A 17,423-nucleotide genomic window follows, 5' to 3' on the forward strand; every position below is an offset into this window, starting at 1 on the left:
GTAACGAGATCTGACTCCCTCTTCTGGAGTGTCTGAAGACAGCTACAGTGTACTTACATATAATAAATAAATAAATCTTTAAAAAAATATATATATATATTTTATGGTTCTAGTACATTTTATTGTTTTGTTTTAGAGGCTAAACTATTGTCAGAACAAGGTAGACGTGTGTTATACCTTACAGATTCCAAAGAGAAGAGAAGGCAATGCTCAGATGGGTAGGTTAGTCAAAAACATGTGATAATATTCTCTCCATAATTTTGCTATCATATGGTGAACCACAATTTGTTTAATAAGCAACTCTATTACTCACCTCCACAAGCTGTTCTTTCTGCTCAGAGAGTTTACAGGCATACTCAGCCAAAGCTTCCAAATTTCCTTCTACTCCAGTAACTTTTAATGCTTTTAAAACCACATGATCAGCATGGAATTTTAACAGGTCGGCTGCCAGCTGCATGGCTGTACAATGGAGCTGAAGGAGACAGAAAGGCATCAGAGCAGGAAAGGAGACAAAACGTTCATGACCCAGCAGCCGAGAAGAGCCCCAGAGACTACAGAAGAGAACCCCCACAGTGCTGAGGTGGAGAGAACCCCCACAGCGCTGAGGCAGAGCAGCCCCTGTGGTCACAGGAGAAGGCCTGGGATGTGGGGAAGCATGGAACTCCTCCCAGCAGCCGGGTGTGTGGAGGACTAGCCCTGGCCACTCTGCCAGCCAGGCCTCTCTGCCAGCCAGGCCTCTCCCACACAGCCTCTCTCCCTGTGGAACATGCTTCTGCTGTTGATAAAGATGGTGAGAAGTGGGACAGAATTAAGAGTTTACTGCTCAAGGGCTGGAGAGATGGCTCAGCTATGCAGAGGGCTGTCTGCTCCTCCAGAGGTTCTGGGGTGGATTCCCAGCAGCCACATGGCAGCTCACAACCACCTGTAATTGCAGTCCCAGGGGATCTTTCACCGTCTTCTGGCCTCTTTGAGCACTAAGCATACACTTGGTGTCTAGATATACATGAAGGCCATACAGCCACAGACAGAAAAACTTGAAAAATTTCAATGTTAAATAAAACTTTAGTGTTCAGACTACTACAAGGAATATCTAACAGAGGGCCATATCATCAGCAGGTTTAAGGGAACAGTAATACATCTCAAGCAAGGCCTAGATTTAATTGCCAGTATTGAATAAATAAAGAAAACAAAAACAAAAGGCAGCAGTTGGGGTGAACAGCTCACCAATATGTAATGGGCCTCAGTCTAATTTACAGCATTTAAGAATATCACTGAGTGTGTGTGTAAGTTACATGGCAGGTGGTTTGGGATTTGTTAAAAAAAAAAAAAGAATAAAAGGGACATTACTTTCAAGAAAACCTGACTATGAATTAAGCCTGGTAGAATGAATCGATTTTTTTTCTCATTGAAGTAACCGGATGTCAATTCAAGTGATAGGATAGGACTTTGTATAAAATAAACAGAGGAGCTGTCTGCATTTATCAACCAAGTCAGAATAATCACAGCCAAAAAGGCACTAAACTACTTTCCTGTATGTCACAGAAGGATTTTAAAGGACCTAATTCAACCAGCGGGCCTTAGAGAATATCTAACACCATGTCTTTGTGCAACTTGTCCACGGCGGCTGAGTGACTTGCCAAGGTCTTATAGCTCTTAGGAAGGCCGTGAGGACAACTCATTAGCAACAAAAGAGGAAGAAGCCAGAACAAATACCCCATTCCTGTCTGCACTGTCCAAGGGCAGCTTTTCCCACCCTTAGATTAAAAGGCTACAGCTGACGTGGCAAGGAGACGAAGCCTGTAGGGAAGTCACGGGTCACCAAGGGTCTCACGCAGCACTCACAGCTCAGCAGCTCAACAGTTAATTAAATCTTAATGTGAGGAAATCACATCCTTCTACACTTACCAGGAAACGTAAAGGAAGTCTCAATAGAGCTGTCAGTCTCTGGTTAAAATGTGAAACACACGACCCACATACAGTGCAGAAACAAATACCCAGAACCCAGTCTCACTCTCCAGAGACTTGGACCCGCTTCAAAAGCACAAAGAAATAAACAAAGCAGAGATAAGGGTAAGGAGAGGTTTTTGTGAGGAGGATCAGGGAGGGACAGTTTGGCATGGGAGTTGCAGTATTGAGGTGTAGGGAACAGAACTTCTGAAAAGAAAAAAAAAAAAAAAACCTGTAAAAAGCATCCATTAGAGAGAAGGTCAGAGTTCTATCTCTACAGTAGGAAGCCATAGTGTGGCTGTGGCTGTTACTGGCCTAATGCTCAATGGTAGAGCACTTCCCTAGTATACCTAAGGCTCCATTCCCAGATCTCCAAAAACAAACAACAACAACTGGCTCCAGACTGTGACACATAAGGGCACAGGTCACAGGAAACTGTCCTCCCCCAACTTCCTATCTTCCCTCTTTGTGCCTCAGCCGGGCAAAAATCGGTATCAGCAGCCACAGCCCAAAATGGCAAAGGAAAGAGACCCTGGGCTCTGTAAGTCATAGCAGGGCTGGGGTGCTGGGCGGCCGTGAGGCAGTCCTACAGCCGCATGGAAAACTCTGGAAGGAACCTTCAGGATCTTTCACTGAGAACAACCCAGAGCTTGGACATCTGCACAAAGGGCCAGGCAGCAGGCATGGAGGCTTTGCAGGCACAGAGGCAGTGAGGCTGCCCAGCTGTAGGACACAGACAGAGAACAGTATACATACTACACACAAATATCCAGTGTGTCCCCAGTCAGGGCTGATAAAACCAGACGGCCGTGAGGCAGCGCAAGCAAGGCTGACGGAGAAGTGGCCTCAGGACTTGCAATTCCGCGTTGCCCAAGTCAGTCATGGGTGAATGCACTTACCTCCAGAACAAGGAAATCTCCTCAACTCAAGGATGTTTGTTAAAAACAAAATCAACTTTCACTCCAATGAGGCATAATTTATACACAAAATGCTCCCACTTTAAAGGTACAGTTTGATGGGTTTTGCAGATATGTAAGTCATAGAACTACCTCCACAGTCAATGTTTCAAACATCTCCATAGATTCAGAAAAGCCACCTCTGCCCCTTTAGTAGTAAATACCTCAAATGAAGCCACTGATCTGAGTCCCGCCCTTGAGATCTAGTGCTTCCCCACCTAGAGTTGTTTTCTCAGTTAAAGCACATGCCTGCTCACTCTTCTGTACCCGGGTTCTTCACTCCGTGTGTGGTGTGGTCTGGGATTCATCTTACCGCTGTGTTGCTGGGCGGTATCAGGTAGAGCTCTCTTAAGGTATCTATCGGTTCCCAGCTATGGTGACTAAGGCTGCTATGCCTACTCCTGTGAGAGCTTTGAGAGTAATGGTGTCAGTGAGTGGCAACTTCACACTAGTACCCAAGGGAGAGTCAAGCGTTGTGTAGGAGCACACTGATGTGCAGGCGCTTGGCGTGCAGCCTACAGCTCCTACAGCATGAGGGAGGCTACGGGGTCAGACTCCTTACTTCTCTCCTCAGCTCGTCCAGGCTGTGGCTGATCTTCAGAACTGTGAGTTCCAGCTCCTCGGCGGCGCTCTTTGTCTTCCTGCTTTGCTGGAATTTTGAAAAGTATACATGTAGGTCACTTTACCTTTTTAATCTGTTACAACCAATCAAACTGTCACTATAAATTATAGTGCATTTTAATACCATTTGACAATAATAAAAGTGTTCTTGTTTCTTTTGTGGTGCTACTCATAAAGCCAAGTGTTCTACCACTGACGTACATTCCCAGACCTGGTAGAACTATTTCTTCAATGCATCTTTTTAAGGTCACAGTAGAAAATAGAATTTTAGTTATTTCATTGTATTTTCCACAGTAACTATAAACAAGTGAATTTTCAGAACCAAATTATCTTTAATAATTTGGGTCTAAAATTAAACTCTTTTAGTTTTTACCTAAATGTCCACCCTTTTGGGTTGTTTTGTTTTGTTTGTTTGCTTTTTTTTTTTTTTTTTTAGACAGGGTTTCTCTGTGTAGCCCTGGCTGTCCTGGAACTCACTCTGTAGACCAGGCTGGCCTTGAACTCAGAAATCCGCCTGCCTCTGCCTCCCAAGTGCTGGGATTAAAGGCGTGGGCCACCACGGCCCAGCCACCCTTTTGTTTTTAGCATAGCTGAATACCAAAATTCTATTTCTAAGAAGGTACACAAGCCTTTCTTTCTCAGGGAACCCCCAGGTCACCCAATCTAAGTCAGGCTCCTTCTTTCCTACTCTTTTTCTCCAAGTAATTACTGCAGCTCAGAACCACATACTTATGGTTTTTAGTTCTTCTTTGTTTAAGGTCTACCTTTCCTGCTGAGACTATGCAAGTCACAGGTATTCAGGTCTCTCAACCAGCAGATCAGCGTCAATCCCAATGCCTTCTGGGAGCCTTCTCGAGACCTTTTCCAACTCCAACTTCACTCTCTGTACTGCCCTCTGCATGGGATCTATTAAGAAACTTAAGACGGTTTCTTGGTGTCCTTGTCTCACCTCCTCCCGAATTTTTCTATACTCTAAGTCAAGGTGGACAGGGTAGAGTTCGGGCCCCTGGCAGGGGAAAGACATTCAGTAGCAACTGTAGGAGAAGTAATAGGGAACAGTTCTAGCACACAGACGTAGGAGCCGAGTGCTCTGATGTGTGCAGTGTGAGATATGGAGCTGTTGGTAATAAAATCACATCTCCAACCTGAATATTTCATCGCAAGAAACTTAGTATTCTGTGTTGAGCTTAGGAGTCATCACTAAAGCAATCTCCTCTTCACCCTACAGGGCACATACAGAATCCAAAGGCAAAGCACTGCTCACAACTCTTATCCCACGATAGGGCAGGACTCCCAGATAATGTGTACGTACTGTAGGAAATATCCCCCAAACCTGAGCTTTCTCTCTACTCTTTATATAAGGTGCCAAAACATCCCTTGGACCTCTGTCCCCCAAACCCCTTTCTGCAATCTACTGCTATAAGACTTAGGACAGCTGGGCAGTGGTAGTGCACGCTTTTAATCCCAGCACTTGGGAGGCAGAGGCAGGTGGATTTCTGAGTTCGAGGCCAGCCTGGTTTACAGAGTGAGTTCCAGGACAGCCAGGGCTACACAGAGAAAGAAACCCTGTCTCAAAAAAAAACCAACAACAACAAAACAACAACAACAAAAAAGACTTGGGACAAACTTCCTGTGTTGTAACACCTCTGTAGTTTTCACCCACCCTCCTTGAGCAGTCTCCCATATTGAGAGTATGCTACCCAGGCCTCTTAAGCGGCTGCTGGCTGCTGTAGTCCAGGAGTCTGAAAGTGCTAGACTTTTACCCGCCAGTGGGGTCTACCCTGATCTTCATTCGTCTAAACGTCAATAAGCATTCTAAAACAAGTCTGTAAATCAGCTGTGCTTGGAGTTAAACAGTGCACAGCAGCATAGCACCAGCAGCAAACGTGTATCTCAAGGACCTCCAAAAGGTTCATTCTCTGCTGTCCTCACTAAATAGGATTTGGGAGAGGAATTTTCCAGAAGTGAGCTTGGCAGAAGAATGGGGAGAAGAGGGAAACTATAGATGGTGGGGATGGCACAGATTGCAGCCTGGCCAAAAGGAGAATGAGCAGCCTGAACACAGCATGTGCTGTAAGTTTTGCCCACTGGAATGGCATCAAGGGATAAGGCATGCTTGTCATGCACTGACCCAATTCATAGTCCTTCCACATATCTCTAATCATTAGGTGAAAAGCTACTGCCTAAGATTTCCTCTAATGAGCACAGTTCTTACGGTTTGCATCCACACGGAAAGGAACTGCTGCAGTTCTGTCCTCGCCTGACTAGACAGCTCCAAGATCCGTTCCCTGTGCTCGTGGCTGGTGTAGGCAGAATCAGTGAAGTCCTCCACATGCTCCAAGACGGCCTCCAATGCGGCAGAAAGGTTCTCTTTGGACTCACAGCAAACATTCTCCCGAAGAGCTTCAATATTCACCTGAGAGCAAAAGGCCCCGCATCCATGTAAGTATCCCTAAAATGGGCTACAAGTTCTAACCATGTCCTGAGATGTGCTGGCAAGGCTTAGGAAGATTGCAGCCTGCACCCAATGGTCACTATCATCTCCAGTCACCTGGAAGGCTTGTTCAGGAGTCAGCAGTGACTATGCAAGGCCTTGTCTCAAGAACTGTTAGTATAATGACCTTCCCAGGAGATCATACTAAGGCATAAAAAGCGCTAGTGTGTAGAACTGAATACAAACAACAAACCAGCCTCCGCGTGAAGCATCTGCCAATAAAGAAACTGCTCAGGGCAAAATCCCAAGGAGGTTTGCACTCAAATGGGAAGGTGTGCGGAATGTAATAATAAAATCTTTAAAAATGATATGGATGGTAAGTAAGAAACAGGCAATGATGACTGCGATTTTAAATAATTGAAACCTAAAAGTTAATCATGTACAATTCACATCATTTATTATTTTTTTGGTTTAGACCCAATGTGTGTGTGTGTGTGTGTGTGTGTGTGTGTATGTTTAAACAGCAACTTAATGAAGTTATACTGATCTTTTTAAGGCTATTAAACTGTTTACATAGACATATCTACTTATTTACAATAAGTGAAGTACAGAAGAAAGTATTAAATTTCTCTCTACAGATTATTTTCTCCATCAAAAAGAAACTGGTGCTGGGCGTGGTGGCGCACGCCTTTAATCTCTGCCTTTGGGAGGCAGAGGCAGGCAGATTTCTGAGATTGAGGCCAGCCTGGTCTACAAAGTGAGTTCCAGGACAGCCAGGGCTACACAGAGAAACCCTGTCTCGAAAAACCAAAAAAAAAAAAAAAAAAAAAAAAAAAAAAAAGAAAGAAACTGGTATCAAGGCAGGCATAGTGCTCCATGCCTGTAATGCCAGCAGTTATAAGGCTGAGGCAGGAGGATTGCAGTTTGAGATCAGCCTGAGCAACATTGCTGGGTCCAATGGTGGGAGCACCTCCTCAGGCAATGGTCAGCAAAGAGAACAATTTGCTCTACTGCTTTCTTTTAGTCCCTCTTCTGATCTCAGGCTTCATACAAGGTCAAGGTGCAGTGAGACAGAAAGAAAATGATGCCCATCTTAGTCCTGCTTTTTAATGGGTGTGCAACCCTTAGCATAATTAGGTAACTTTGCAGGGCCTTGGTTTTCCCATCTTGAAAATAAGGGCACTGTACTAGATAATGCCATAGGGCCCTCCTGATGAGAGATCAGACTTCCTGGCATCAGATCTCAGCTCTGGTACTGAGGCAGCAAGTCCATCTCATCTCGGTCTCTCAGTCTCCCTAACGGTACCCTGAAGAGAATAGCAACGGTTCCTGTAGGGATTCCAGGAGTCTACACTCTGAAAGCATAGAACTGGCACAGAGCGAGCACTCCAAATGTCAGTAGAATTTACTGTAGAGCTATAATGTTGGTGCTATTGCTCAGCCTTGATGTGTGGACCCTATCACCCAGGAAGAGCAGGGTCCCAGAAGAGACCGTATGCTGCTCATAAGCATCACAGATGGTTCTACATGGAGGAGTCTATCTAAACCAAGAGCTGTGCAGGGCTGCTGCTGTCAGCAAAGACCTGTGTTGTCTGTCAACACAATCCTGAGCCTGTATTGCTCACTGTTGGGTTTTCCAGAGTGGCATTACATTAAAGAAATATGTTTGACGTTTTTTTAAAAAATATGTGTATAAGTGATTTGCCTATATGTACATATGTGTACCATGCGCCTGTGGAGGCCGCATATGGCATCAGATGGCCTGGAACTGGAGTTTCAGGCATCTGTGAGCTGCCATGGAGGTGACAGCAAATGCTCTCAACCACTGAGCCATCCTTCCATCCCTTGAGATGCATTGCTTTCTGTAACATGCTACTCTAACCTCTTCTTAAATTATGTGTATGGTGCTAGATGCAGGAGGGGGAGGGGCACCTGAATATGGGTACCAGGGAAACTAAGAGTATGTCAGATTCCCTGGGTACCATGCAGTTGTGAGCCAGCTGATAGAGGGACTAGGAACATAACTTTGACACTCTTTGAAAACATCCAGCATCTCAACCACTGAGCCATCTCTCCAGCCCCAAGATGAACCACTCTAAATCCTTACACAGAATACTGTACATAATGATGCTCCCTTCAACGAGAAAGGAAAACAAGCCAAACCTACTCTTTATTCTTACCTTCAACTCTTTAATCCCAGTAAAAATGCTGACAGATGAGCTGTCGGTCTCTCCGCTGAGTCTGCGGTCAGTCACGATCTCAGTGACCTTCTCCAGGGCTACTCTCATCCGGTCAAATACCCCTTCTTTGTTTGTGTGCGCTGACTCACAGCTGGGGTGCCTGAGACATGTCTTTCAGAACAGTTGAGGTTTTTATTTTAATAACAACTTGTACCACAACACATTAAAAATTGTACAGAGAACATGCCAGGCTAATAAAAATGTTTTTTTTACCCAAGTCTCCTGGGCCCCTGGTTCCCCCAGCCGCCTCTCCTCACTAGTGTGGAAGCAGGATGAGTAAAAGTGACAGAAAAGTTAGGTGAGTGACTAGAGAGTAAAGCTGCATCTTCAAACATCAACAGTACAGTCATCTTAATTACAGGGATGGAAAAGCCCGACACCGTTATCAAGATCCAAACTGTCTTCTACAATCTGTCTCACACCAGCAAGAACCAGAAAGGAGTGGGGGAAACTGGATGAGGTACCAGATGACAGTGGCAGCATCTTTCACTTTTAAAACGGGCTGTAAAGAAAGACGTACTCTAGGTTCTAGATCCAAAGAGAACATCTGCCTCTGCTGTGTGGCTTCGCTAATCCCAGCCCATCAGTAAATACTTGCAGAAGAAAAAGCAATTCTCTACAAACTCACGTGGAGCCATTTACCAGATTATCCCTGAAATGTACCAATTGCTGGAAACACGCACTCCTGGCCCATCGTTTTATAAAAGTAGAAACAGAAAGGAGAGGCCGTGCATTCATGGGAGGAACCAATGGAGGCTGCATCCCGCACACTCCACCACTTCTGTTTAACCAAGCATGCCTTGCCCGGCTCTCACTAGATTATGCGGCCTGCCAAGCTTGCAGAGAGTGGCTGTGCCAGGCAGCTCTGTTCACACTACTCCATCCACTCTTCTGCTTAGCTGCTGAGTCATGGGGAAGGAAGGCCAGCATCCCTGATCATTGGTGAAGATTCCACTTGGTCCTAAGTTACTGTTTTCTTTTCTTTTTTTTTTTTAATGGTGGTTTGTTTTTTTTTTGTTTGTTTGTTTGTTTTTTGGTTTTTCAAGACAGGGTTTTTTGTTTTGTTTTGTTTTGTTTTGTTTTTTGCTTTTTGTTTTTTGTTTTCGAGACAGGGTTTCTCTATATAGCCCTGGCTGTCCTGGAACTCACTTTGTAGACCAGGCTGACCTCGAACTCAGAAATCTGCCTGCCTCTGCCTCCTGAGTGCTGGGATTAAAGGCGTGCGCCACCACGCCCGGCTTTAAGTTACTGTTTTCATCTCTTCAAAAATACCAAAGAGGGCTGGGGTGAGGCTCTCTGGTGGGGTACATGCTTATCAGAAAAAGAAAAAGAACAGATGAAACAGAACTGGAAAGCTCCCACATCAGATGCGTTTGCCCAACCATTTCTTACCACTGACTGACGTGGGTGACACCGAAGGCTCTTACCTTTGAGGCTGTGAGGAGCATCATTGTACCCTTTTCAAGCACGGCCCTCGCCACAGCCATTCTGGCCTTTTTCTTCTCATCTTTCAAATCCTAGAGATGAAATCACATCACTGGGTAGTCTAAGAACATGCAAGCAACTTGATCTTTTGAAAAGCCATCAATAATAATGTTCAGAAGGCCAGTCACACCAGTCACACCAGTCACACCAGTCACACCAGTCAGAAAGGAGCTGAGAATGTTTCCTGAACCGTCTGTGCTTTGGAGAAAACAGTCACACTCTTCACCCCCAGCTTCACTCTCTGAGGTCACTGACCTGCTGTCCACATGTCTGTGTTACTGTCTGTCTCCTCCCACACCCTCTAAAACAGAGGTTCTGGGGGCAGAGGCTTTGGAGTATGTACTGTTAAATCCCCAGTGTCCAGTGACTAAGTTATGAGAATCTGCTGGGTATGAGGAAAGAAGCTGGATGATGCGATGGCTATGTTCAGCATATTCTGGACAAATTAAGAAAGAAAGGGCTTAGCTGGGCAGTGGTGGCGCACACCTTTAATCCCGGCACTCGGGAGGCAGAGGCAGGTGGATTTCTGCGTTCCAGGCCAGCCTGGTGTACAAAGTGAGTTCCAGGGCAGCCAGGGCTATATAGAGAAACCCTGTCTCAAAAATACAAAAAACAAAAAAAGAAAGAAAGAAAGGGCTTGAACTCTTGATGCAAATACTAAGACTTTTGACCTGGGCAAAGCAGTTACCAACAGCTCAGTGGGAAATGCCTACTACCCTGTGTCTGATGGGTGGAATTTCACAGGTACTTCTGCCGGCGTGGTGGTGATGCCTTCAGTCCCAGCACTGGGGAAGCAGAAGCAGAAGCAAAAGGATCTCTATGAGTCTGAAGACAGCCTGGTCTACACGGTCAGTTCCAGGCCAGCCAGGGTTAGTCTCCAGCCAAAGTCCACAAGTTTTAAAAGATTCAACTATAGCCTTACTGGACTTGGTAGAAATAAATATTCCTATACCAATATTCTCCAGACCAATTCTATTTTCTTTTTTGATCTTTGAGGTAGGGTCTTCCAATGTAGCACAGACTACCCTGGAAGTTACTAGGTTGCTTAGTTTGACTTTAAATTCATAGCGACCCTCCTATCTTAAAATCTTAAGTGTTGAGCAGGGCAGTGGTGGCCCACATCTTCCCACCACTTGGGAGGCAGAGGCAGGCAGATCTTTGTGAGTTCAAGGCCAGCCTGATCTACATAGCAAGTTCCAGGACAGCCAAAACTACATAGAGAAACCCTGTTTCTAAATAAATAAATTCAAAACTCCATTTAAAGAAGGAGAAGGAGGAGGAGGAGGAGGAGGAATAAGAAGAAGAAGAATTAGAAAAAGAATCCCAAGAGCTAGGATTACAGTAGTGAGCCACCATGCTGGCTCCATACCAGATTTCTAACTACAAATCAAAATAACAGTGGAAGTTTACCAGTTATGTGGCCAGCAGGAAACAGTCAAAAAGAGCTACACGGGCTTTGGAATCTGAGTCAAACCACACTCGCCCAAGTGATCCAGGAAATGTTAGATGATAAACTGTCATAAAAATACTTTATATTAATAATGTTTATAGGGAAGAGTGGAGGAGGCGAAGAGAGAGGATGAAAAAGAAATGAAACCGAGTGTAAAAGAGCAATGGCTTCAGAACAGAGCACAGACAAGGTGCCACACAGGTGGCTTTTAAAACTTTATAGACACAAGTGCACATGTGAGTATGTGTGTAAGTCAAACATGTGTATCCATGTGTGCTCAGGCATGGGTATACACGAGTGCCGTAGCACCCATGTGGGGGTCAGAGAGCAACTTGCAGGTGTCAGTCATTTCCTTCACCATGTGGACCCTGTGGATTCAAATAAGACAAGCACCCTTACCCGCTCAGCCATCTACATTCAGCTTTTTTAGAGACAATTAGGAGTCCCCAGCCTGACATTTTCCAGGCCCATGTCCATCTCCCAACTGTAGCTACAACCAGGAAAGCTCCCAGAGGCATCTCAGTACCACAGGTCAGACGTGATGGATTCATAAGCAAACACCCCAGCAGGGAAAACCCTATTCCAGACATGCTGTGGTTGTCCGCCTCCTCAGACTTAGAAGTGTTGGTCTGAATTGGGGAGTAGGTCCCAAAAAACAGACATCAAGTTATGGTTGAAGACTGACAGGCTTCAGGAATAGACTTAACCAAAATCCGTCCATTGGCAGAGTGACCTTAAAAATCCACCTCAGGTTTGGTTTTCTTACATTAAAAACCACCAGTAGCAACACCCAACATGCAGGGGTACATTGAATATTAAAATCAATCATGCATATTAAATACCTAACATATTATAACCAATGCAAATGGAACAATGCCATATGTTCTTAGGAACAAGGTCATGGATGTAGTGAATGAAGAAGTCAGTTCATTGATTAAAAAGATCACATTTCCACCCAAAGTAAAAGGTCTGAGTGTATGTGAAGACATCTCAAAGTGATAAGTACGTACATTTTGTCTGTCTCCTGTTAGATGTGCAAACTCCACCATTTCGTTTCCAAACTGGCTGAATATCTGAACAAATTCCTGAAAGCTGTTTACTTTCTCTAGCCTTTCCATGGTTGCAAGAATCTGCAAAACAGAAAGTATTTTATTGGGCAACAAACAAGAAAGAGACTGAGACTTCCAGAGTTAAACAGAGACAACAAACAGGGGAGGCTCAGAACTCTCTACACAGCCCCTTAGTCTGGTTCTGAACTCATGATGATCCTCCTGCCTCAATCTTTCAAGAGTAGAGATTACAGGCACGAGAGTAACACCACCCCCATCCCCCTCCCGTCCCTACCCGAAAGCTCAATTTTCCTTTTAATAATAGTGACTCTTAAGAAGACTCTGGGAAGGCTGTACTAATCACCTCTGAGGAGAATCCTTCAGTGACTTTCTTTCTGCCTTTTAACAGACTCCTCCAATTCTCTCTTGAATACACTGGGACCCAGGCTCCCAGCGCTGGGACCTGGGGACACCGTCAGAGCCACGTCTGAGCAGTAACAGCTCTGCTCACTCCTTCCTCTTCACACTGGACTTCATGACTGAGATCCTCCTCTGTGTATTTAGGGTTTTGTTTATTTGGTTTTGGTTTTTGACACATGGTCCCTAATCCAGGCTGGCCACACCCTCCCTATGAAACGCAGGATGACTTTGAACGGTTTTCATTTGAAGTCCATGTGCATATAGTCATACCTGGGAATGAGTGTGTGTGCAAGGGCACGTGTGTACACATATGTGGAGAAGAGCTTGACTCTCAGTATATTCAGTAATCCGTCTGTTCATTATTTTCTGAGGCAGGGTCTTAAACCTGGAGCTCATCTACCTGACCAGTCAGAAGCTGAAGAGTTGCGGCAAACTAAACCCATCTCCTTTCTTTACAAAGTACCTCGCCTTAGGCATTTTGTCATAGGAACAGAGCGCTAACAAAGGGAAGAGAAAACAACAACAACAACAACAAAAACAAAAACAAACAAACCAACCAACCAGAAACTGCACAGGTCGCTGAACCAGAACTGTAAGAACCCCAGTGTGGAAGAAAATGGAAGGGAGGTGATCTACAGAGCGAGGAGTGGGCGGGGCTAGGATTCACAGTTGAAAAACCATTCTCATCCATCAGGAGCTGCTGTTCAGACTAAGCAGCTGCCAAGACGCTTCAGACAGTGAGGAGGGAACAGAGCGCAGACCGACACACAGTACAGACCTACACACAGACAGACACACAGTACAGACCTACACACAGACAGACACACAGTACAGACCTACACACAGACAGACACACANACAGTACAGACCTACACACAGACAGACACACAGTACAGACCTACACACAGACAGACACACAGTACAGACCTACACACAGACAGACACACAGTACAAACCTACACACAGACAGACACACAGTACAGACCTACACACAGTACAGACCTACACACAGTATAGACCTACACACAGACAGTCAGTACAGACCTACGCACAGACAGACACAAGTACAGACCGACACACAGTACAGACCTACACACAGACTGACACACAGTACATCAGCAGAGGCTGTATCCTCCACATAAGAAAAACAGCAAACGAACGTGAAACATTCTCTGATTGTTTTTTCCTAAAAACAATCTGCTGAGTTTTGGTCAGACCAAGATAGGTTAGAAAAACACAGATATCCTGTGTTTGCTCATTTTTAATGAGGCTATGGAGGGCATTTGGCCTGCTAACCTGCCCAGGCAGCTCAGGAAACGCAAGCAATTTCCACAGATAAGAACAACTGCACACTGAGCCAGCCTCCATCTCAGACAGGCTCTCTTTCCTCTGTCATTCTCTCCATTTCTTTTTCTCTTTAAACTTTCACTTTCTGGTTCACTCTCCTACTTCGAGACTGTATCTCTGCCCTGGCTGATTCAATTGCCCTCCTCCTCACCTAGGGGGTTATCCACGGAAAGCAACGGCCCTTGGTTCCCAACGATCCAGGGCACCGCCACTGTCTACCAGAGTTAAGTTCCATTCTTAAATTTTGCAATTCTTCAGAAATATTTAAGGACTCTACATATGAAAACTTTGTAGCTGTGGATAATTATAGTTTCAGATAATATATATTTTTTTAAACATAAGGTCTCATGTAGCCTAGGCTGGTCCCAACCTTCTATGTAGCTGAGGCTAGCCTTGATCTCTGGATCATCCTGCTTCTACTTTCCATATATGGCGCTGATAATCGAAGCCATGACTTAGTGCATGGGAGGCAGACCTTCTATCAACTGCGGTACAGCCAGAGCCCAGATGGTTTACATTTGTTCTTAGCTTTTAAATTGTAACTCTCTGAGTTAAATAAAAGGAAAAGACCTGACGGATACTTGTCAGCTAAGTCTCTACCACATACAATATCAGCTTAGCTTTTCTCCCCAGCTTGCATACATCAAAGGCTTTTGGCAGTAAGCCTCAACAAGAGTTTTAGTGCTGTTGTTATTAAATGAGAAACATTACTTGCATTTAAAAGTTTAGGCTGGAGCTGGAGAGGTGGCTCAGTGGTTAAGGGCACTGACTGCTACTCCAGAGGATCCCTGTCTGATTCCCAGCATTCCCACATGGCAGCTCACGACCATCTATCACCCCAGTTCCAGACGATCTGGCGCCCTCTTCTGGCCGCTATGAGCACCAGGCATGCACATGGCACACAGGCTTACATGCAGGCAAACAGTCATATACATAAAAAAATAGATTTTTAAATGGAAATAATAAGAGCTTAGGATCAGTACATTGGAGATGGTAGGCGTAGAAAACACCATTTTAAACTCTAGGCAGCAGGTTCTATAAACAGTTATTTAACAAGCATTGCCCAATTACCTGGATTTCACCTCAACAAGGATTCTGAACCACCAGAGACACAAACAGGCACAAGTGAGTACCTTGTTTCTCGATGTCACTATCTGCTTGATGACTACACGATCTGCCAGCAGCAACACTTTTGTCACTGAGGAGAGCAGCAGCCGGGCAGCCTGCACGACGCCTGTTTTGTCTGTCAGAATTGTGACCTGACCATCTGATTCCAAATGGTTCCGTTTGGTCACATCTGTGAGTGAGGCGATTGTTTCACCTAAAAAAAGGGGGGGAGGGGAGATACTATATTGGGAGTGAAAACTTAAACAAAAGACAGACTTTTCTCTCATTTCCCGTGCATTTTAACCTGGGAAACATGAGGAATAAGATGCAGCTCCGCCTCAGAAGGCTCCTAGGATGCTTTTTAGCAAAGCAAAAACAAAACAAACAACAACAACAAAAACAAGCAAACAAAAATGTACACTCTCAGAACCAAGACAAACTTTGACTCAGTCAAAAATACAATTTGTCTTTCTTGTAGTTTGGCCAACCACACAATCTAAAGGCTGCTTCTCTGCAAGACAAAAGAAAAGTCCCAAGAAGGAAAAACCAAACCATAATCCAGAGCAGTGAGCAGGACACAGTGCCCAGGCCTTGGGGTCGGGGTGGGAGAGGGGCAGAGGGAGGTGCGGCAGGGAGGGAGGGGAACTGTCAATCACTACACCTGAAGAAGCCTGGGTTTGAAAGGACACTGACTGCTCTTCTGAAGACCCTGAGTTCAAATCCCAGCAACCACATGGTGGCTCACAACCATTCATAATGAGATCTGACACCCTCTTCTGGTATGTCTGAAGTCAGCTACAGTGTACTTATATATAATAATAAATAAATCAAAAGTAAATAAATAAATGTTGTCTTTAGTATAAGAGTTGCCTTGGTCATGGTGTCTCTTCCCAACAATGGAAACCCTAACTAAGACACACTCTAACAAAAATATTTACTGAGCTGCCATATAGAAAACAAGTCTTAGCAGCAGGTCAAGCAAAAAGTAAAGAGAGACTAAGATGCAAGAATCATGACGTGAAAACTTGGTAAACACGTATTCATGCTGAGTGCACACACACATCATATAACAATCCTCCACAAATGAGGCCAGCGCCATGCTCCCATGAGAATGTGGCTTGCCCAGTGTCTCCCGGCCTGGTGAAGGAGGTCGGACTGGAATCTAACAGTTAACCTGAAGCACTCACTAGGTCTTGATCACTGCTTCGTAGTCTTGCCCTCAAGCACATACAAGCTGCCCAGGAGAAAGAGGCCATTAAGGGCTGAGTGAGCCAAAGGCCCTCAGGACTGGTTCACAGCACGTGTCAGTGAAAGGTCCCTATTTGCCTGCAACTTTAGGAGGTGTCCGGTTGGGGTGGGGCTCCTCATGGAGTGATTTAGAAGAGATGGTGTGTGAGGCTCATGCCACCAGAGGGGACCTGCCTGATCCTCGGCTGGAGCTATCTGCACATGCCTGCTCATAAGGACTCACTTCCTCCCCTCCCCCAGCCCCTGCCCTCACTAAGCACAAGGAGACAAGGCTAAGGGACCATAGAACCTCATGCTGTTCTTTCCCTGTAAATCCCACCCCCGCCCCTCTTGCTTTCAGCAAGGGCTGCTATCAGGAACAATTCGAGACAGTCTTTGTGCTCTCTCTGCATTGCCCACTGTATTCTATAACAAGCTGTATAAGTGCCCAGAGAATAACGTGGTGCCAGGAAAACAGGACTCTCCTCTTACGAACTGGTTTGTTGCCTCTCAGCAAACAATGGGGGTTATATAACCCTTTGTTTCTCTCATTTTCGTCTTGCTTTCCAGGAAGTACAAAGATAAATTTACTACTTAGTTAACTATTCATCTTTGCCAAAGATTCTGGTATATTTTTTCTCTGATTTTAATAGATTCACTTGACCTGTCTTTTATTATGGCCCACTTCAAATCCTTTTTTATAATGGAAAAAATATAAACTACAAATAAAGTGAGGCCATCTCCTCTGCGTCCCACATAAAGCTGTTCCCTAAACCAACAAATGGCTAGAAGCCCGAGAACCAGGCCAGAGTCCTCCCTCTCCTGTAGTTAACAGCTACATTCTGTCTATTCAGCCACATCAGCAAGTATGCTGTATTAGCTGTTTGTATGTAAACGCTTCACATGACATCTCCCTGCCTTCATCCTAAAAGCCAACCCACGTCATTAATATTCTAGGATTTTTTTGTTTGTTTGTTTTTATTTTTTGTATTTTGAGACAGGACTTCTCTGTTTTAGCTCTGGCTGTCCTGGAACTCTAAAACAGGCTGGCCTCAAACTCACAGAGTGTGTGTGTGTGTGTGTGTGTGTGTGTGTGTGTGTGTGTGTGTTGGGGGGAGGGGGGAATATTGATATTAAAGG

At 44.9% G+C, this 17,423-nt stretch overlaps 1 protein-coding gene across 2 annotated transcripts in view; it reads right to left on the minus strand.

Annotated features, from left to right (window-relative positions):
* Positions 1–17,423, minus strand: part of Ctnnal1 (catenin alpha like 1) — a 55,343-nt gene that overhangs the window by 16,088 nt on the left and 21,832 nt on the right. The window contains exons 3-9 of one of the 2 annotated variants that reach the window (XM_021160014.2): positions 15,083–15,270; positions 12,144–12,263; positions 9,626–9,715; positions 8,139–8,309; positions 5,740–5,940; positions 3,466–3,552; positions 314–472 (exon numbers count right to left, since the gene is read on the minus strand). In XM_021160014.2, the coding sequence (XP_021015673.1) occupies positions 314–472; positions 3,466–3,552; positions 5,740–5,940; positions 8,139–8,309; positions 9,626–9,715; positions 12,144–12,263; positions 15,083–15,270 (1,016 nt within the window). The remainder of the gene's footprint in view (positions 1–313; positions 473–3,465; positions 3,553–5,739; positions 5,941–8,138; positions 8,310–9,625; positions 9,716–12,143; positions 12,264–15,082; positions 15,271–17,423) is intronic. The other variant, XM_029476273.1, reaches the window with a different exon arrangement.

This window comes from Mus caroli, chromosome 4, assembly GCF_900094665.2.
Source record: "Mus caroli chromosome 4, CAROLI_EIJ_v1.1, whole genome shotgun sequence".
NCBI lineage: Eukaryota > Metazoa > Chordata > Mammalia > Rodentia > Muridae > Mus > Mus caroli.